Below are 22,282 nucleotides of genomic sequence, written 5' to 3'. Positions count from 1 at the left end.
ACTACCTTTAAAAAAAACAACCATTGTGATGCTACACATTTCCTGTGGGCAACAAGTGTGGATCTATTCTTAGCTGCTGGCCTGGGCTGCAGCACGCGCTGCTCCCATTCCTCATAGGTTGGACAGGATGAGGTGTGAGTCACTCCTGCCAGGTCCCACTGTGTTGTTGAAGCCCGTGTCCAGCTGTAATGACAGTGGGGCCCAATGACCATCTGTCCCCAACCAGCAAACTCAGTGCTCAGGGAAAAGGGGGCAGGAACGAGATGAGTTTAGATATGGGGGGGTATCAGCTTTGTGTTACCATAAAGCTGTCGCTCCTCTCTCCTAGCAACGGCCTCCTATTTCCTCGTTTTTAGGCAGTATGGTCCTCTTGGTCGGTGTGCATGGCCCCCTCACTCACTCTCTCCTTGTCCTATTTATGGTAATGAGCCATCTGCCCTCTCTGTAACAGCCGCCCAAATAGAAGAGGGGATGGAAGGAGGGGTCTCTGACAGACAAGAGTCTGAGACAAAGACGCTTATCCTGTTGTGTCTGCCTCTGTCCCAGTGGATGCCTTCAGATACTGACAGGGTTAAATGACTATCAATCAGTAATATGTGTTGGAGACAAAGCATAATAGAGGGTTATTGGAAGTGAAGGACTGACCCAGGTTTCTGTGCGCATCTGATTGATATACGGAGTAACCCCGGCACCATGTCAGTATACATGAAGTTGCTAATCACGAAGGCTATTTTGTAAATCTCAGCTCCACAATGACACCTCCCCAATCTTGCACACACAGTTTTGACTACTGAACTGAATAATGCAGAACTCACTCAGCTGCATCCCTGTGACTTGGTGACATGATTGCAGTGGTCACATCAGCCAACACAGAGCGTTCAATAGACCTCTGTTGCCACTGGATACTAGATTGGTTACCAAGCCAACACATGTGCTGCACTGTCATAACTCTAATGGATTAGTCAAGAACAGGATGTGTTTTTGCAAGTGGACTGTTGAGCCAGTGTGATGTTTTACATGCTTAAATAAAGATTATTGGTTATTGGAACAATGAGTCCTAACATTTTATCTTGTGGGGATAGCCTGTGTCAAGCACAAAAACACATAATGATTCATGCTTCATTAGTTTTCAACTGACTACTATCCATAACACGAGAAACACTTTTGCAGTGAGGAGCATTAGGAACAGAGAGGGATTTTGTACAGTACCAGCATCAAAAATAATATCCTCAGCTGACTCTCGATTCCTCTGTTTGCAAGGTCAATCACCATTAACCTTGTCACAAAGCTACAAAGACAAACACGTGGCTGGGTCACTGACCCAAAAGCAGCATACCACAGATTTTCTGCTAGTGGAGCTCATTGTAGTTAGCAAACTGTTACAAATTGAAATCAAACAAATGCGGAAAGATAGCGAGCCGTAAGGTGACGTGGAAAAAAAAGTTTGCATGTTCTCCCCGTGCCTGCGTGGGTTTTCTCCGGGCACTCCAATTTCCTCCCACATCCCAAAAACATGCATGGTAGGTTAATTGAAGTCTCTACATTGCCCCTAGATGTGAATGTGAATGGTCGTTTGTTTATGTGTGCCCTGCGATTGGCTGGCAACCAGTTCAGGGTGTACCCCGCCTCCTGCCCGAAGATAGCTGGGATAGGCTCCAGCACCCCCGCGACCCTTGTGAGGATAAGTGGCTTGGAAAATGGGTGGATGGATATTTTATTCTTCCATGCATATCTTCCATCCTTTGGGGCGCTGTAGAAAGGACAAGTATGAAAGTAAAAAACAACAGCATTTGATTGGTTGCACTCAAGATGTCGCCTTCAGGCAACTGCTGGTTAGTTTTGCAGCTCAGTGGTGTGAGTCATCAAGTGTATAATAATGCAACTGAAAGGCAAATTTAGTTTTAGACCAGTTTGGAAAATGTTTTAATAGTGATCACACATTGAAATAGTATAAAGGTGCACATTAACAATTTTTACTGACCACCAATATGGAATACAATGGGGGAAGACAAAAACTGATTGAGGTGACTGCGATTGGCTGGTGACCAGTTCAGGGTGTGCCCCGCCTCTCGGCCGAAGTCAGCTGATAGGCGCCAGCACACTCGGAACCATAGTGAGGATAAGCGGTTCAGAAAATGGATGGACGGCTGATTGAGGTGAAGCATCTTCCAGACAAGAGACTGTGTCTCTATTGGATGGAGGGCTGGTGACAAATACATTGTTGGTATGGACCGCAGACACCATGTGACACTCATTCAACTCACAATTGGTGAGATGTGAGAGGAGACACCTAGTGGGCAACCATTGCAGCTCAATTATTAATATTTTTTTTAGTATGAAATGCAGCAAGGGGTGTTTGTTGGTATTAATATATAGTCCATGCTTATACTGTAATCATAAAATAATCTGTGCTTCTTGTCCTCCCATTGACCTTACTGATTTTTAAAAATAAATGGTTTTAACATGTAAAATTTGATGTGGTCCCACTCATTTCAACAGATTAATGAATTCATGTTTTTCAAGTGGATACATTAAAGAAGGTACCCAATTATTGCACCAGTTGAATCCATTTCTCACATAATTTGGCATATAAAAAAAATCTAATAGTGTCTCATGACCAAGCATAATAGTCTCTTGCTTGAACGGTGCAATTAAGTTTCCCTCCTTAAAATGCATCCATCCATCCATCCATTCTCAACACCGCTTGTCCTGGTTTGGGTCGCGGGGCGCTGGAGCCTATCCCAGCTGACTTCGGGCGAAAGGCGGACTACACCCTGAACTGGTTGCCAGTCGGTCGCAGGGCACATATACTGTAGACGCAGACAACCAACCATCCGCACTCACATTCACACCGTCACTGAGTGGGAACTGAACCCACACTGCCCGCACCAAAGTCAGGCATGTGTACCACTACACCATCAGTGACCTTCATTCAACAACAATAAAACAACAGTTTAAAATATAACAACAACAACATGAAATTGAATAACACCAAGTTGAATAACACACATTGAATAAGAAATGTAAGTAGTAACACAACTAAAATAGAAAAATCACAGTAAAAGGTTTGAAAACATTACCACATTCTATATACAGTACTATATAGTACAATATGTGATCTGGTTAGAGTATTATACGTCTTAGCGCTCTGTTTCATGCCATCCATTCAGGCTCAATAGCACCACCATCTGTTTCAATACAAGGAGACGGTTTTCCCAATTCACTTAGAAGAACAAAACTATTAAAGAAAATTTGCAAAGTTAGTAAAAGTTATCTCAAGATCATACACAAGCTCACTGGTAAAAATAATATTGAAATAATATTGAATGCTGAAGTAATATCTGTGAGTAAACTGTCACCTTTCACCACACCATGAGTTTTCAACTTGTCATCCAGCCATCCATCCATTTTCTGTACCGGTTATCCTCACTAGGGTCGCAGAGGTCCTGGAGCCTCTCCCAGCTATCTTTGAGCGGGAGGCGGGGTACACCCTGAACTGGTCGCAAGCCAATCGCAGGGCACATATAAACAAACAACCATTCACATTCACACCTACAGTAAATTTAGAGTCTTCAATTAACATACCATGCATTTTTTTGGGATATGGGAGGAAACCGGAGTGCCCGGAGAAAACCCACGCAGGCACGGGGAGAACATGTTCCCACACAGCCGAGGCCAGGATTTGAACTCTGGTCCTCAGAACTGTGAGGCAGATGTGCTAACCAGTCATCACTGTGCCACCTTCAACTTGTCATGAAAATCAAAATCAACTACATTTAGTAAATACCACATTATGAAGACTTCATTAACCAAAACCGAAGCCTATCCATCCCGGCTGACTTTAGACGAGAAACGGTATATGCCCTGGACTGGTGGCCAGTCAATCACAGTGCACATACAGGGCCATGAAAAAGTATTTGCCCTCTTCTCAAATTCTTATTTTTTATTTGCATAGTTTCCCCACTTCAATGTTTAAGATATATATATATATATATATATATATATATATATATATATATATATATATATTAGACAAAAGATAAACCAAGGAAACAAAATTCATTTTAAATTGTTACTTGATTTATTGAGAGAAAAAAAATATTCAAAGCTATGTACCTGGCCCTGTGCGAAAAAGTTATTGCTGCCTTGTTAAATCATGAATTAACTGTGGCTAACCACATTTTTTCTTTCTTTTTTTTTTTGGAAAGCTGCGATCATTTTCACTGACCACACCCGAGCCTGATTACCTGCAGACCTGTTAAATCAAGAAATCCCTTATATAGTACCTGTCTGGAAAATGATGTCAAAAAAGCTACAACAAAATCCCACGATCCAAATAAATTCAAGAACAGATGAGAAATAAGGTAACTGACATATATCAGTCTGGAAAGGGTTGCAAAGTCATTTATAAAGCTTTAGAACTCCAGCGAACCACGGTGAGAGCTATTATCCACAAATGGAGAAAACATGGAACAGTGGTGAACCTTCCAAGGAGTGGTTGGTATACAAAAATGACCGCAAGAGTACAGCAAGACCCGGTCCAGAAGGTCACAAAAGAACCCAGGACAACGTAAAGAACTGCAGGCCTTCCTTGTATCAGTTAAGGTTAGTGTTCATGACTCAACAATAAGGAATAAAAGATACTGGGCAAAAATAGCATCCATGGCACTGTTCCAGGACAAGAACACAGCTGACCAAAAACAGTATGAATGCTCGTCTTACTTTTACTTAAGAAAAAATATGGATGATTCTATGGACTGACGAGACGAAAGTGCAACTTTTTAGAAGGTGTGTGTCTCGTTACATCTGGCGTAAATAGGGAAAATTATAACAACAGTGAAAAATGGTCCTGGTAGTGTGATGGTCTGGAGCTGCTTCACTCCTTCAGGACAGGGACGACTTGCTGTGATTAATGGAACCATGAATTCTGCTCTTTACCAGAAAATCCTGAAGGAGAATGTTCGGCCATCAATTTGTGATCTTAGGCTAAACCGCACATTGGTTCTGCGGCAGGACAACAACAAAAACACCAACAAGTCAACTTTTGAATGGCTTTAAAAATAATAATGGTTTTGGAGTGGCCTAGTCAAAGTCCAGACTTGAATCTGATTGAAATCCTGTGGCATGACCTTAAAAAGGCCGTTCATGCCCGAAAACCCTCAAATGTTGCTGAATTAAAACAATTCTGCAAGGAAGAGTGGGACAAAATATCTCCAAAGAGATGTGAAAGACTCATAGAAAACGCTTGCTTTCAGTTTGTTGTTGTTGAGGGTGGCCCCACCAGTTGTTAGGTCTACTTTTTCACACAGGGCCAGGTAGTTTTGAATAGTTTTTTTCTGCTTAATATATTAAATAACCATTTAAAATATGCATTATATGTCTACTTAAACACTAATGTTTAAACACACACAAAAAAAAAGAAGAATTCGGGAAGGCTGCAAATAGTTTTTCATGGCACTGTGTACCGACAAGCATGACGTTCACATTCACCCCTATGGACAACTTAGGGTCTCTTTAATTAAATTCACGTTTTTAGAATGGCAGCACAGTGGACGACTGGTTAGCACATCTGTCTCACAGTTCTGAGGTCCTAGGTTCAAATCTGGCCTGTGTGGAGTTTGCGCATGTTCTCCCCATATCTGCGTGGGTTTTCTCCAGGCACTCTGGTTTCCTGCCACATCCCAAAAACATGCATGGTAGGTTAATTGAAGACTCTAAATTGTCCGTAGGTGTGAATGTGAGTGCAAATGGTTGTTTGTTTATATGTGCCCTGCGATTGGCTGGCGACCAATTCCGGGTGTACCCCGCCTCTTGCCCGAATTCAGCTGAGATAGGTGCCAGCACATCTGCGACCCTAGTGAGGATAAGCGGTTGGAAAAATGGATGGATGGATGTTTTTAGAATGTGGGAGGATCTAAATACCTGGAGATCAGGCAAATTCCACAGAGGAGGCTGAAGCCGAACTTCAAACCCAGAACAGAGGTAGAGGCACACCTGCTCCCCAAACAGCAATGAAGTGAGTATTAGGCCTCAGGTTACACAATTATAATCATGTAGGTGTGTGTCTGAAATTGTAATTTAAAGTTAGTGAATACTATCATGACTGTCATTATAAACACTATATTGATAGTTCAGTCAGTCAATGGAAAAAAATGTCCTTAAATACTTAATACTTTATACAAATCTATTGGTGTGAAACTAGTCATAACACACTTGGTACACCATAACAATCTAACGAGCTAAATTTAAAAAAAAAAGGCATTAATGATAATAATGCTCAGTTTGAATGAAGGCATACTATTTAATTACATTTGGCTACATGATTACAGCGCAGTTCTACACGACTGAATAAGTACAACAATAATACACATGCTAAAACGACTTTCCCGACAGTCTTGAGCAATATTATCTCTGTAAAGGCTCAATACTTTGATTCGAGTTTTGTGCGGGAATCTCTTTAAATTGTGAAGGTTTACTTAATTAAGTGTCCGGTGTAATAATCATATTGCCGTTGAGCAAGTCATCTTACCTCTAAACGGGAGCCCCACTTGAGCCTTCGTTTCAACTTGGATGTAGTTGGTGCAATCGTAATTGAATGTTTGGCCTGGATGTGAGAGGACCATGTGACGGGGAGAGGTTGTCCCATGTGATGCGACTGATTCCGGGCTGACGGTGCTCGTCTGTTATGGCTCCTCCTGCCACAGTGGTTAGGCCGAGACGTAACACCAGCGCAGGGGTTCGGGAATAACACGATCACCGTGCGATTTTCCACTGGAGCCCACCGCGGAAGATGACAGATTTCACAATGCTCCTGGAAGACGCATAGCCGATGCGTTCGACGTCGCCTCTTCTGCTGTGAAGGCTTCGACATTTCTTCCCGATTAACAACACCCCAAATGAACTCCGTCAGAGCAAGTAACGTTAGCAGAAGACCAAGGCGAGTGTCGAGGCCGCGCCCGGTGCAGCCGGGGAGGAACCACCAGGAAAGAGGTAACCGCGATAATAGCCACGGTAGCGTTCGCGGTGCTGTCTCTCGTTTAATACTGATTTGGAAGTATATTTATTCATTGAAGGGGTATGTTCGACACAATTGTTTCAAATCTACAGAATGTTGGTTGTTGATAAGACGACAGCTACCGTGTAGCAGGCGTATACGTCGGTTTGCGTTGTCAGGAAACACCGAGGCTTTTGTGTTCCTAGCTCGCATTCGGGCCGCGCTTTGTTTTGCTGTATTTTTTGCTCTGCGTGGGCATATATTTGACTTAAATTGTGTCGCTTAATGTTGAAAAAGTGTGTTTTCCCACCGACTAACGTTTGTTGTGATGGTGAAATGACGAGCTTGATGCGGGTGTTGCTTGATTCACGAGTGGCAAACGTAGGAAATGGTACACAAAGTGCTTGTCGTAGCATACTCAATGAACCCAGCCGTACCAGATGCTATTATTAGCATGTTTGGCTAACTAGTTGAGCCCAGGTGTTTTGTATGACACCTTTTATTGTCAACGTGGGAATATAACACTGGGATTGTATGCTTTAACTACAATGGTTTGAATTTTATTTACAGTAACGTACATTGACTGTGTAATGTTGTGGAGTACGTGCTGCGATTGTTAAACGTAAACATTAGCTGGTTATGCTCACAAGTCTTATATTGTTTACAGTTTACAAATACGTTTGATAGAGAACAAGAGGCCACTTTAGGTATCCATAGTAAGTTAGTAATTAGTTGCTAGTGGATATCATTAAACGTCATCTCTCAGCTAGACTGGTGTCATAATGTGAGCTCATAAAATATATTTAAGGACATTTATTGCCCATTAAACATTGTAACATGGTTTTTTCAGGTTCGTCTTTGCAATTTCTAGCAGTTTTGACTGACCCCGATTGTTCCAGGTTTTGTCGTGGTTACTGGCCCAGTAGCCTAGGAGAGTCATCTTTGCAACCAGAGCAACAAGTAGACAAGGCTTTGCATCTCTAGCTAACAACCCATCATTGCTTAGTGTATAGCTCTGGATGAATGCTCCATTTAGGCTTGATTGAATCCCCTTCTTGATGGGATCTGTATTGGTTTCTGGAGCATACAGAGTAGGTAATTAAATCTTTTTGTTCCTGTGTTTTATTGTATTTCTTTGTCCTGTTACTGAAAAATGATTGTGCACTTTGAATCTTTGAGACAGGATTGATTTAATGCTGTAGCTTTACACACGTTAAATATGGGTGCCACCTGTACTTAATGTCTCTCAAGATCATATGTACGTGTATCGTTCAGTAGTTTGATTAAGTTCTATTGCTACCATTACCAGATGAGGACGTTCCTGCAGATATGGTTGCAGAAGAATCTGGTCCAGGAGCTCAGAATAGTCCATACCAACTTAGAAGAAAGTCTCTCCCCAAGAGAACAGTGTGTCCGACAAAGACAAACATGGAGGTACAACCAAGAAAATTATTATGCATGGCCCATAAACACAGGTTTGTCTGCTAATGTTTCATTTAACTTGTTCTTCTCATAGGGTGCTTCCACTTCAACCACAGAAAACTTTGGACACCGACCAAAGCGACCTAGAGTTTCAGGCAAATGCCAAGATATACCATGTAACTATCCACATTTTTTGGGTGTACTGTATTACTTTATTGTCATTTGAATTAAAATGCACTTATTATACAATTGATTATCAACAAATTTGTTAATCTTTCCAAATATGTTCAGATGTGAAATAATAAAACATTTGTTGAAATATCTCCCAATTTAATACAGGTAATTCATCAAAACATAAAGTTATGTAGTATTGAGCGAAATTAAAACAATTAGTGTTAAAAAAAGGAGAGATACAGGTAGAAATGTAATAAACAATGTAGGATTTATTGAGTATTTTTGTTTTACAGCATAATGACATCTTCTTTAACCATTTTACTTTACTCCTGCTAAAAACTTCCAATAGTGATATACTGAACGTTCTAAATCAAAACACCTATAAGTAAAATGTCATTAATTCAGGATGAATTAATAAATTAATGCAATTTGACTTCTTGTAATCAAGTATTTTAATCTTCATCCCAAACACCTTTTTACGACTGCATTTGTTTCATTTTCCTCCTTTCAGCAGCTCCAGCAGAGCAGTATTTACAGGAGAAGCTTCCGGACGAGGTGGTGCTAAAGATCTTCTCATACCTACTGGAGCAGGACTTGTGCCGCTCCGCATGCGTGTGCAAGCGCTTCAGCGAGCTTGCAAACGACCCTATCCTCTGGTGAGTCTCTGGTGGGGTGTTACATCATTTAAAGCACTTTTCACAAGGATTTTTTAACAGTACATGTCTTCAGGAAATCTGCTTACAAGGATGTGTTTATATTTTAATAAAGTTCACACTTGTTTCTGTCGTGAATTCTTCTGTATGCCACACTAATGCTGTCACTATGACTTTGATACTCTACTTGTATTAAGTACCTCCATACTGATACTGAAATGATACCATGGCAAATTGTAAAGCAGTGAAAGTGGAATCATACGTAGCAAAACATGGACCTTCAAATTCTTTATATTCATTTATTCAAAACAACATTAGGCCATGGAGGATATGAAATAAAAAATATATATTCCCTCTTGATAAAATATTTTAAAAAAATTGACATAGCAGTTCAGCTATTAAACTAATTGAAATGATTCTCACAGCTGCTGAGATTTGTAGCGTTCTTTAAAATGCAGATATTGGTTCACCAAATATTTCTGTCAAAAAAGAAAAACAGATATGTTAAAACCTGCACACATTTCTGTTTATTATTCTGATACATGGGGTTGTATATAATACCCTCAGTAGAAAACTAAAAACTATGCTCTCAAGAGCAGAAAGGTTGAGTCATTTGTGTAAAGTGTACCTGCATTTAAATATACTGTAGTCGTGAGCAGGTTTATAGTCCTGTAAGACCTAAACTTAAGATCAGTTATTATTTTCAGGCCCAGCTGTGTACTCTACCTAGTACGTATAGATTACAGTCCCCTCCAAAATTTTTGGAACGGCAAGGTCAATTCCTTTGTTTTTGTTGTATACTGAAGACATTTGGGTTTCAAATCAAAAGATGAATATGACACAAAAGTTCAGAATTCCAGCTTTTACTTCATGGTATTTACATCTAGTTGTATTAAACTACTCAGGACAGAGCACCTTTTTTTTTTTTAGCCACCCACTTTTCAAGTGAGCAAAAGCATTGGAACAGACATTGTTAAATTAACTTAAACTGAATAACATTTATGATTGAAGACTCTAAATTGCCCGTATGTGTGAATGTGAGTGCGAATGGTTGTTTGTTTCTATGTGCCCTGCGATTAGCTGGCACCCAGGTCAGGGCGTACCCCGCCTCCTGCCCGATGATAGCTGTGATAGGCTCCAGCACGCCCGTGACCCTAGTGAGGATAAGCGGTAAATAAAATGGATGGATGGATAACATTTAATATTTGGTGCCATAACCTTTACTTGGAGTAACTGCATCAAGCATGCGACACATTGACTGCACCACACTGTTGCATTCTTCATTTGAAATGCTTTTCCAGGCCTTTACTGCAGCCTTGTTCAGTATTTGTTTGTTGCTGGGGGGTTTCTCCCTTCAGTCGCCTCTTTAGGAGGTAAAATGCATGCTCTATTGGGTTAAGGTCCGGCCTTAGACTTGGCCAGTCTAAGGCCTTCCACTTTTTCCCCCTGATGAAGTCTTTTGTTGTGTTGGCAGTGTGTTTTGGGTCATTGTCTTGTTGCATGATGAAGTTTCTCCCAATTAGTTTGGATGCATTTTTCTGTACAATGCCAGACAAAATGGTTTTGTAGACCAGAATTAATTCTGCTGCTACCATCATGAGTTACATCATCAATAAAGACTACTGAGCCCGTTCCAGAAGCAGCCATGCAAGCCCAAGCCATGACATTACCTCCACCATGCCTCACAGATAAGCTTGTGTGTTTTGGATCATAAGCCGATCCTTTCTTTCGCCATACTTTGGCCTTCCCATCACTTTGGTAGAGGTTAATCTTGGTCTCATCAATCCATAAAACTTTGTTCCAAAACCTTTGTGGCTCATCTCTATACTACTTTGCAAAGTCCAATCTGGCCTTCCAATTCTTTTTGCTGATGAGTGTTTTGTATCTTGTGGTATGGCCTGTATATTTCTTCTCTCAAAGTCTTCTTTGAACAGTGGACTGTGATACCTGCACCCTTGCCCTGTGGAGGTTGGCAGTGATATCACTGACTGTTGTCTTTGGGTATTTCTTCACAGCTCTCACAATGTTTCTGTCATCAACTGCTGTCGATACCTTGGCCGACCTGGTCGATGTCTGTTGCTCAGTACACCAGTAGTTTCTTTCTTTTTCAGGACATTCCAAATTGTTGTATTCGCTATGCCCAATGTTTGTGCAATACCTCTGATCGATTTTCCCTCTTTTGTCAGCTTCAAAATGGTTTGCTTTTCTCCCATAGACAGCTCTCTGGTCTTCATGTTTGCTTAACAGCAAATGCAGTTTTCACAGGTGAAACCCAAAGCCAAAAACAAGCAGTCTAAAGGGCAAAACCTGAGCAACTACAAACACCCATCAGTCACATGTTTCAATACTTTTGCTCACTTGAAAAGTGGGTGGCTTCAAACAAAAGGTGCTCTGTCCTGAGTTGGTAATACATCTAAATGTAAATACCATGAAATAAAAACTGAAATTCTGACCTTTTGTCTCATATTCATTTTCTAAATATGAAACCTAAATGTCTTCAGTATACAACAAAAACAAAGGAATTGACCTTGTCGTTCCAATACTTTTGGAGGGGACTATATAGATACTGTTTAGACACTGAATTCGCACATGCTTAACATCAGTCAATTATATCAATCGCGGTTATTTATATAAACTTAAACATAGTATGCATGACTATATGTGAGTACATTAGCTAACGTGACACGTTGTGTTTGCCTGTCAATGGACTTTCACATTGTTAGCATGAAGGTAGCAGACTTTTTATTATTTCATTCTTTGTTTCACTTGTCTTTAACAGTAAACTTCAACTGGGAAAACTAATGATAAATAAGCATCTTAAAGCAAACACATTTTCCCTCTTATTTGGAGAAATTCTCACTATTTACGAACTGCACACAGCACGTTCTGGGAGTTCAGAATTGTCATTCTTAAAAGTACCGGTATTGAGAAGACGCGGTTTCATTGCATTTTTTGACGGCGAGGTACCGCGATATACTGTGCAACCATATGCCACTTATTGGATGGTTTTAAACAATTACGTATCTTGTTTCAGGAAAAGACTATACATGGAGGTTTTTGAGTACACACGACCCATGATGCACCCAGAGGCAGGGAAGTTCTACCAAATAAATCCAGAAGAATATGAGCAGCCAAATCCGTGGAAGGAAAGTTTTCAGCAGCTGGTATGGTATAATTTTATGAGCCTTCTAAATCTTCTTGTCTTTTTGTATTTTGACTGTTTTATTTTGTATTGTAGGTTCACTACTATGGTAGAACAATTTGATTTTGCAAATAGTGGATATACTGCATTCTTTAATTTTATTTATTTTTTTTGCATTGGTGTCCATGGCCACATTAAGTACAACCACACAATCTGGATATTTATAAATTATAAAAGTTTTAACTGACACTGATAAGAAATGTCACCCCATTCATGTAGCTACAGTAAATGTTAGAATGCCTTTCACTGCGTTTTAGTGCAGTTCTACACCACAGGCACGACACAGAACATAGTGTTAAATAAATGACAGATATCCTTTTTTTACACCTCTATCTTGAAACATTTTGTCTTTGTCTTTCTTGTCTTCTGCGACAAGTCCTCTGTGTTTGGCTGGCTAATGTCATGTGAAATGGCAACACCACAGGCCATAACTGTGACCTTCCATTTGCAGAGTGTGAGTGGGACACTCTGTGTTTAATTTGTTCCATTGGGCAACAAAAACCCTCACGGTTTCCATGAACAAACACATTTCTGAAATATTTTCATGATAGCTTCTCACCCACTCATCTTAATCTTAATACAGTCATACCTAGACCATGTCTTTGTTTTCTGAGTTCATAATGCCAAATATGTCTAATTTTGTCATTTGTGTGATGGTTTGTTTTCAGTATAAAGGTGCTCATGTTAAACCGGGTTTTGCAGAACACTTCTACAGCAATCCTGCGAGGTACAAAGGGAGAGATAACATGTTTGTAAGTGACTTCATGACATTTCTCATTCCGTGTCAGTATCGAGCAGTTCATCTGACTCGTTTTTTTTCCCCCCTCAAGTACTATGACACCATAGAGGATGCCCTCGGAGGGGGCCAGGAGCCCCACTTTGATGGCCTCATATTTGTTCACACTGGTATTTACACAGATGAATGGATCTACATTGAGTCGCCTATCACAATGATCGGCGCTGGTATGCGTGTCTTACTTTTCAAATGTCCTTTCTTGTTAATCAATCTACAGTCTAATTTCACCCTTCTGGTCTGTTGGTAGCTCCTGGAAAAGTGGCAGAGAAAGTCATCATTGAGAATACCAGAGACTCCACGTTTGTGTTCATGGAAGGCTCAGAAGATGCCTATGTCGGATACATGACCATAAGGGTGAGATTACATGTTTATTATTGTTATGTTCCCTGATATCAAAGACAAGGTGATAATCTGGAATGTTGCGTGTTCACTGTAGTTTAATCCTGACGATAAATCCGCCCAGCATCATAATGCACACCATTGCTTGGAGATTACTGTCAACTGCAGCCCAATTATTGACCACTGCATCATACGTAGCACATGCACGGGTAATGAAATCTTCTGCTACTTTGCTCTATTTCAAGTGTTGTCCGTACATTACGTTGGTGTCAATGTTTATTCTGCCATTTCAGTGGGTTCGGCTGTGTGTGTTAGTGGCCAGGGTGCATGTCCCACAATCAAGCACTGCAACATAAGTGACTGTGAAAATGTTGGGCTATATATCACCGACCATGCACAGGTACTATGCCCCTTTATTCTTATTCGTCAGCTAAAGATCTTTGTCCAGGAAGACAAGCAGTGTTTGGAATAAGTTTGAGAATGAGCTGAATTCTCAGAAAACTATTTGTTTTTCCAGGGAATATACGAGGACAATGAGATCTCAAACAATGCTCTGGCTGGTATCTGGGTGAAAAACCACGGCAACCCAATCATCAGACGGAATCACATTCACCACGGCAGAGATGTCGGTATTTTTACATTCGACCACGGCATGGTAAGTCGCACATTTTCAAGTAAGCAGTGTTTTCATCCCATTACAACATTGTGGTTGTACTTAAATTTTTGTGGTCTGTTTCCAGGGTTACTTTGAGAGCTGCAACATCCATAGGAACCGCATCGCCGGGTTTGAGGTGAAGGCATATGCCAACCCGACAGTAGTCCGCTGTGAGATCCATCATGGCCAAACCGGGGGCATCTACGTGCATGAAAAGGGCCGTGGACAGTTCATTGAAAATAAGATCTATGCAAATAACTTTGCTGGTGTGTGGATCACCTCTAACAGTGACCCCACAATACGGTCAGTATGGCTGCCTCACTGTCAAAAATGTCTATATATCTACTAGTGTATTACATGCTGAAATATGTTGTGTTTTAATACAGGGGAAATGCTATATTTAATGGCAACCAAGGTGGAGTGTATATTTTTGGTGATGGCCGAGGTCTCATTGAAGGAAACGACATCTATGGCAATGCCTTGGCTGGGATACAGATCAGGACAAATAGCTGCCCTATTGTCAGACACAACAAGATCCACGACGGCCAACATGGTGGCATTTATGTGGTAAGGTATAGATTTAGACTAAATCCATCAAGTTTGAACATTTATCTTTTAAACATACATGTGATTTTAATGGGGCAAATGTTTTGTGTGTGTGTGTGTGTGTGTGTGTGCGTGTGTGTGTGTGTGTGTCTGTGTGTGTGTGTGCGTGCGTGTGTGTCTGTCACACAGCACGAGAAAGGACAAGGTGTCATCGAGGAGAACGAGGTGTACAGCAACACGCTGGCTGGAGTGTGGGTCACAACGGGCAGCACGCCGGTACTGCGGAGGAACAGGATACACAGCGGCAAGCAGGTATGATTACAACCCACTTACACAGGGTTTCCGGAGGGTCTTGAGAATTCTTAGATTCGAAAATAAAAATGTAAGGCCTTAAAGTCTCAAATTCACTGAATATTGTTTTAAATAATTTTGAATTGGTCTGTAATTGTCTTACATTCATTTAGTGTATCTCAAATCAAACTCTTCCACAACATACTTCAATGTTTTACAACTATACAAGCTCAACAAGCAATGTGTCCAGCAAAGCAACCGATTAGCTGTCACGTTATTAGTGAATGCCTTTCGACACCTCAGGAGAAATATAATAATAGCTAAGTCACTTTTACTGTCCTCTCCCGATATGACACTTCCGATTTTCAGGGTTGCCATTTATTTGGATTGAAAGCGTAAATATGCTCTTCACCGCCATTTTTCACCAGACACCTAGACAATTGCATCAGACACGTCACTCACGTCATCCGCGAAGAGAGCACCGCTCTGATACAAATGGGACTGAGAAGAGGATAGAGGGAAGGTGGTGGTACAATAAATAAGGATTTAGTAAAACAAGAAATACTACAATCTCAGCTGTTTTAACAGAAAACTATAAAGGACTGCGTCATACAAGGTTTACCTTGACAACTTCCCTGTCCAGCATCGATGGAATACCGACATCACATAGAAAGGTCAAAGTGAAAAATATAAACAAGCTGATACAATAAATACAGATACTGCTATTATCAATACTACTGCAAATGCAAATGGCACATGGCTCATGTAAAGGGACAAGCTTGTCCTGGATTTGCAACTTCATACAGACATTTTCTTTTTCCGTTTATTCAGCCATGTGAAGGTATAGACTGAATACTGTATTCAATTCGAATTTATTTTCTGCCCACATTTTTGTAGTTTTGATGTCATGTTATATAGGTCTTAAATTTGAGTTTGTGAATCTGGGTGAAACCTTGGACCAGAAATGAAATCTTAATATGCAGTGACACCTCAGAGATAAACGTAATCAAATGTTTTTAATTTAAAGGTCCCATATTTTGGCTATTTAGCCCTCCATAGCGTGACTCTCTAATTTGGACTTAGTATAAAAAGTGTACATTTCATTTAAATAAAAAACACCTTGGGGTTGTCATACTAGTGTCCAGAAAAGCCCCCTCTGACATCTACTTCTGTTTGACCCAGTTTTGTATATGCTTTGTTCTATTTGGAAAAGACCAACCCTTTTCCTCTGATTGGTTGCCTCCGTGTACCAACCCTCACTACCTGTGAGGGCAAATGTTTATGTTGACAACGTTGGCTCAGGTGCAGATAGGTTGGTGGAGATCTTCGCTAATGAATTCGATAAGCTTGAGAAATTCAGCAGAAAAACATCTGTAACTCAGGAATGCGCGGACGATTTTAATTCATATTTCACTTTTACTAAGGCACGATAGAACCAATATAACATCGTAAGTACTATAAAAAGTTGGTTTGGTAAAATATGGGACCTTATCAGTCTTATCAGAATATTGAACATCTTCTTTCATTCTGTCAGGTCGGGGTCTACTTCTATGACAATGGCCATGGTGTTTTGGAAGACAATGACATTTACAATCACATGTATTCTGGAGTTCAAATAAGGTTTGTATGAAGATAAATGCCTTACCTTACTTTGGTTAATTCAGACTTCTGATATGTGTTCTTTAAGTGAGCGTGTGTCCTAATTCACCCACTTAGAACTGGCAGCAATCCCAAAATCAGGCGGAACAAGATATGGGGAGGTCAGAATGGTGGCATTTTGGTTTACAACTCAGGTGAGATGTGGACTCCATCTCTTTGTATTTTATTTTTTTTAAAGGTGTGATCCCAATTTCCTTAAATTTGAAACAATGTTTTTCAGGCCTGGGGTTTATCGAGGACAATGAGATCTTTGACAATGCAATGGCAGGAGTGTGGATTAAGACAGACAGCAACCCCACTCTGCGAAGGAATAAAATACATGACGGGAGAGATGGTGGAATCTGCATATTTAATGGCGGAAGAGGTAACGATGTTGACCTGAATCACTGTTGGAGTATTGAATACAGTGAACCTCCACCTATTCACCTATTCTTTTTTTCCCCAGTGAAATGTACCTCCCTATTTGCCCAAAAACAGCTTTTCAAGTGTTTTTGTGCTTTCTGTAACTCCCTAAGATGGCACAAGATGGCATCTTGTGGCATGGCTAAAGTAATAATTTGTGTCAACGAATTATTGTCGTCATACTTCTCAACAACTGTGATGAAGAGCATTGTGTGTTGGAAAGAGCTAAGTGTAGCCTGTGTTAGTGGAAGTTAGTCTTTGCAGCATGTACATGTGCATCTCTAGTGCATTTTTTTCTAAATCAAATAATCAGAATCGGAATCATCTTTATATGCCAAGTATGTCCAAAAACACACAAGGAATTTGTCTCCGGTAGTTGGAGCCGCTCTAGTACGACAACAGACAGTCAATTGACAGAGAACACTTTGGAGACATAAAGACATTGACAAAAAACAGTCACTGAGCAATAAAGGGTTAATAGTTATCTGGTAATGCCGGTACATTTTTTTTCCTTGACAATTTTGCGAAAGATGCAGAATCCTCTAGCACTTACAGCAGTTTGAATGGCTAATATTGCAATAGTCCGGCGCAATGACCATTGTGCAAAGGGTGCCAAGACTTCAAGGAGTGTATGCAGTTTAAAGTGTAGAGTAGCGCAATAATCTGGGACAATGTTGATTGTGCAAATGTTGCAGATACTCCTCAATCAGTGTGCAAATGGAGCAGATGCTACTCTGGCATGAGCGGCCAGTATTGGTCAACAACAGATATGCAAATAGTGCAGCGTGGCGAGACTACTACAGTGAGTGCACGAGTAATATATAATTGGCCCCACAGAAATGTGACAACGAACTCAAGTCAAAAAATTGCCAGCATGTTGTAATGGTTAGGTTAGGTTAGGTGTTTAAGAAGTTGATCGCAAGAGGGAAGAAGCTGTTGGAATGTCTGCTAGTTCTAGTTTGCATTGATCGGTAGCGCCTACCTGAGGGAAGGAGCTGGAAGAGCCGGTGACCGGGATGTGGTGTTGTGGAGTCATTGTTTATGGCACATAAAAAAAATTTAAATACAATTTTAAACCTTGGGGGGGAGTAGGGGCTTGTCACTCACTCATGTTTCTTTTGCGATTCATAGCAGGGCTTGGTTCCTATTCCTAACTAATACCAGGGATTTGGTGTACAGGTACAGTGGGTACGGAAAGTATTCAGACCCCCTTAAATTTTCCACTCTTTGCTATATTGCAGCCATTTGCTAAAATCATTTTAAGTAAATTTTTTTTCCTCATTAATGTACACACAGCACCCCATATTGACAGAAAACATTTGTATTTCTCACCATCTTGGAGTGCTTCGGGTGTTTTTTTTTTTTTAGCAAACTCCATGTGGGCTTTCTTGTCTTGCACTGAGGAGAGGCTTCCATCGGGCCACTCTGCCATAAAGCCCCGATTGGTGGAGGGCTGCAGTGATGGTTGACTTTCTAGAACCTTCTCCCTTCCCCCGACTGCATCTCTGGAGCTCAGCCACAGTGATCTTTGGGTTCTTCTTTACCTCTCTCACCAAGGCTCTTCTCCCCCAATTGCTCAGTTTGGCCGGACGGCCAACTCAAGGAAGGGTTCTGGTCGTCCCAAACGTCTTCCATTAGGGAAGCAAGGATTATGGAGGCCACTGTGCTCTTAGGAATCTTTTTTGTAACCATGGCCAGATCTGTGCCTTGCCACAATTCTGTCCCTGAGCTCTTCAGGCAGTTCCCTTGACATCATGTTTCTCATTTGCGCTGACATGCACTATGAGCTGTAAGGTCTTATATAGACAGGTGTGTGGCTATCTTAATCAAGTCCAATCAGTATAATCAAACACAGCTGGACTTCAATGAAGGTGTAGAACCATCTCAAGGATGATCAGAAGAAATGGACAGAACCCGAGTTAAATATGAGTGTCACAGCAAAGGGTCTGAATACTTATGTATACTTACACTTAATTTCAGTTTTTTTTTCTGTGGTATGGGGGTGCTGTGTGTACATTGAGGTAAACCATGAACTTAAATGATTTAAGCATATAGCTGCAATATAACAAAGAGTGAAAAATTTAAGGGGGTCTACCCACTGTATATCGATATGCACGTGAAGAGTGATATTTTAATGGTGTACATTCAAGGGATGTCAGATTTGTATCAATTTAATTATGTAGTCACTGGATTGTGGCGTAATGGATGCATAGTCTCAGTCAGAAAAGCAGGAAGATGTTTGATGCCTTACTGCAGCTTCCCTGTCAATAGGCTACTCTCATTTATTGATATGCTCATATCTCACTGCAAACAAGTGGGGGACTGGAGTTATGAGAGTAACTTTTGTTGCAGATAGCTTGTGCATATTAGTCTGTTGTCAATACATTCTTTTCTTCTGGACACAAGGCAGCTATTGTTTGTCATCTAGGTCAAATATAATTATTTCAATAGATTTTCTAAGTAGAAAGATAATTGTGGAATAACACCTGCTATCTTTGGTATTTAATGTAAATTGACATTTGTCTTTTTTCCATCAGGCTTGCTTGAGGAAAATGACATCTTCAGAAATGCCCAAGCAGGTGTCCTCATCAGCACCAACAGTCACCCCGTCTTGAGGAAAAATAGAATATTTGATGGCTTTGCTGCAGGTCAGTCCATTTGAAATCCAGGATTCGGTGTCATTACAGTGTTAAGAAATGCAATGTGTATCAGATCGTGTTTGTCTTCACCAGGTATCGAGATCACCAATCATGCCACAGCGACTTTAGAGGGCAATCAGATTTTCAATAATCGCTTCGGAGGGCTTTTTCTCGCATCTGGTGTCAACGTTACAATGAAAGGTACGAGCTTTGACTGACACGTTTTCATAACCAACAATGATCAATGACAACTGGAATTTTTCTCATCCCGCAGATAACAAAATAATGAACAATCAAGATGCCATTGAAAAGGCTGTGAGCAGAGGTCAGTGCCTGTACAAGATTTCAAGTTACACCAGCTATCCAATGCACGATTTTTACAGGTAATCGTGTCAGAGAACCAGAGGACAATGTCACAGCTGGTTTTGTTTTGACTTTTCACGGCTCCCATTTGGCTCGCCGCAGGTGCCACACCTGTAACACAACAGACCGCAACGCCATCTGTGTGAACTGCATCAAGAAGTGCCACCAGGGACATGAAGTGGAGTTCATCAGACACGATAGGTCAGTGTACCAAACACAATTTGTTGCCCTGAAACATGATTGAGATACACCATTTTGTATTAAATAAGCTGCTGTCAGCTATATTAAGTGGTACCTTGACTTATGAACTTGCAAACTTTTCAAGTTATGAACCATCGCTTCATCACCGATGCATTGTCAGCCTTTTATTGAACCGTACAGTCAAACAGACAAATACAAAATGAGAAGACTAGCAAAGAGTTACAGTAAACAGAGTTCACGCCCGGCAACAACTTTTTTTGTGGGGTTGGATCAGTTTGTTTAATTTTACTTTTATTTTAGAAGTTTAGTGACAGAAGTACTCATTCGCAAGTCAAGGTGCCACTGTATTTCTCCTTAGTGAGGTTGTCCAACACAGTTGTAAACCAAGCATTTTATCTTCTACATTTGACTAGCTAAATAATGCTTCCTTCCAGTCAACGTGATTGTCATTTTCCCATCTCGCCACCTGTAGGTTCTTCTGTGACTGTGGCGCAGGGACGCTGTCAAATCCTTGCACATTAGCCGGAGAGCCGACGCACGACACAGACACCCTCTACGACTCTGCGCCTCCGATAGAGTCCAATACGCTGCAGCACAACTGAGCCCCAAACCACAAGTCCAGTTGCGCCTCAGCAGTAATGGATGCTTGGAAACGTAGTAGAGGAAGAGGAAACCCCAATTTAAATAGAGACTCTCACAGAGCATTTAGAATGGAGAAAAAAAAAAAAAAAAAGACGAGGACATAAGATGCCTAGCCTTTCTGTCCTTTATTTTATAGAACAAGGCGACAATGGAAAAAGCTGTGGAGGAGGCTTGTGGGCATGTCAGGTTGCTGGATGACTGACAATGACAACCGGCGGAGTGGATAAACCTATTGGCAAAAAGATAATGCAGTCATGTACAAACGTGGCAGAGATGCTGCATTCTGGTGGAGTTAAAGGCCACAATGCTTCCATTTCTGGGTGACCGAGCGCTCATATAGGATATGTATGAGAATATCTGAATTAGCACTTCTGCACCCCAACACCCAACTCAACTGTTCATTTGATTTTAATGCTTTTTGTGCAGTTTTGTATTTTCATGCAAACAAATCTTACTGTACTTGAATGTCTTTATTTTATTAAATGTTTTTTTTTTAATTATACCCCAGAATTCCAGTAATTATACTCATGTCGCAGTATCTAACTTCTTTCTGTGAAAGAGATCTGAGAAATGAAAGGGAAACACTAAGCAGTTTCTCCTGCAACACCGGCTCATTTGCAACTCAAAGACTGAAATGTACTTTCACAAGACTTGTAGTATGACTTCACATCATAAATGCATGCATTTGTTCCTCCCAATGAACTGTTCCAGGGTGTCTGTATTTGTAGGACTAACTAGATAAAACCAAAGTCTGCGCTCTTCTTTTGACCGATACATGGCTGTTTAATTTGATAACTATTGCAATGAATCTAGTGTCATTTACGTGACCAAAATCCTAATAATTCCACCTTGTAGTCTAGCTGCTTCATTGTTTCTACCTGACAGGGTCCCAGGTCTTGTGAAATTCTATTCAGTTTTTTTCTCTCCTTGATTTGTCAATGTTGCAGGAAAACTCAATAGGCTTTTACGCCATTGAAGCTGAGACCAGTATCTACGTACAACAGCACTATATAATTTCATCATCCCTTCCCAAGTCCTGTGTACTGGTGATTGTGGGTTTTAATTCAGACTGAAATGTATGCATGTATCATAACATCTAGACCTAATATATTGTGACGTATTCAATAACAGTTATGTAGGCGCTAGCTTGAATTAAAGGTTTAATTTCCTAGGTGAACATTGTCTTTTTTAAAAAAAATAAAATAAACCATTTAGATCACGGCAGTAGTGTTTTGTCTTCAACAGAACAAAGAATGCACTAACATGGCCATTGACAACAAGCTTGAGCAAACTGTTTTGTTGAC

At 40.7% G+C, this 22,282-nt stretch overlaps 1 protein-coding gene across 3 annotated transcripts; it reads left to right on the top strand.

Annotated features, from left to right (window-relative positions):
- The first annotated feature begins 6,694 nt into the window (after nt 1–6,694).
- fbxo11a (F-box protein 11a) lies at nt 6,695–22,197 on the top strand. Of its 3 annotated transcripts, none has more exons than XR_009790741.1 (22): nt 6,695–6,990; nt 8,304–8,428; nt 8,511–8,592; nt 9,102–9,246; nt 12,278–12,407; nt 13,114–13,197; nt 13,276–13,408; nt 13,489–13,595; nt 13,678–13,789; nt 13,874–13,980; nt 14,098–14,235; nt 14,321–14,538; nt 14,622–14,802; nt 14,971–15,093; nt 16,607–16,692; nt 16,789–16,865; nt 16,952–17,095; nt 19,671–19,781; nt 19,866–19,973; nt 20,047–20,097; nt 20,238–20,336; nt 20,809–20,947. XR_009790741.1 is itself a non-coding variant. In XM_061789668.1 (22 exons), exons 1-22 carry the CDS (start codon nt 6,897–6,899, stop codon nt 20,936–20,938), a joined length of 2,643 nt encoding a protein of 880 aa, XP_061645652.1. In that variant the 5' UTR covers nt 6,699–6,896; the 3' UTR covers nt 20,939–22,197. The 3 variants fall into 3 exon arrangements, 2 of the variants coding, with proteins under 2 accessions (XP_061645652.1, XP_061645654.1); XM_061789668.1 differs by having other exon boundaries at nt 6,699–6,990; nt 20,047–20,155; nt 20,809–22,197; XM_061789670.1 differs by lacking the exons at nt 6,695–6,990; nt 8,304–8,428; nt 8,511–8,592; nt 9,102–9,246; nt 12,278–12,407 and adding an exon at nt 12,437–12,899 and having other exon boundaries at nt 20,047–20,155; nt 20,809–22,197.
- Nucleotides 22,198–22,282: the final 85 nt, after the last annotated feature.

The sequence above is a fragment of the Phyllopteryx taeniolatus genome, chromosome 11 (assembly GCF_024500385.1).
Source record: "Phyllopteryx taeniolatus isolate TA_2022b chromosome 11, UOR_Ptae_1.2, whole genome shotgun sequence".
NCBI lineage: Eukaryota > Metazoa > Chordata > Actinopteri > Syngnathiformes > Syngnathidae > Phyllopteryx > Phyllopteryx taeniolatus.
Note: the sequence above shows the minus strand (reverse complement) of the source record. Positions and strands in the feature narration are given on the sequence as shown.

What these genes read in the sequence shown, in the direction of transcription:
- fbxo11a (XM_061789668.1), top strand. Translation starts at nt 6,897, where the DNA reads ATGAACTCCGTCAGAGCAAGTAACGTTAGCAGAAGACCAAGGCGAGTG. An exon ending in AGGAAAGTTTTCAGCAGCTG is followed by an intron (nt 12,408 to 13,113) that starts GTATGGTATAAT and finishes GTTTGTTTTCAG; the next exon opens with TATAAAGGTGCTCATGTTAA. An exon ending in TCGGATACATGACCATAAGG is followed by an intron (nt 13,596 to 13,677) that starts GTGAGATTACAT and finishes TGTTCACTGTAG; the next exon opens with TTTAATCCTGACGATAAATC.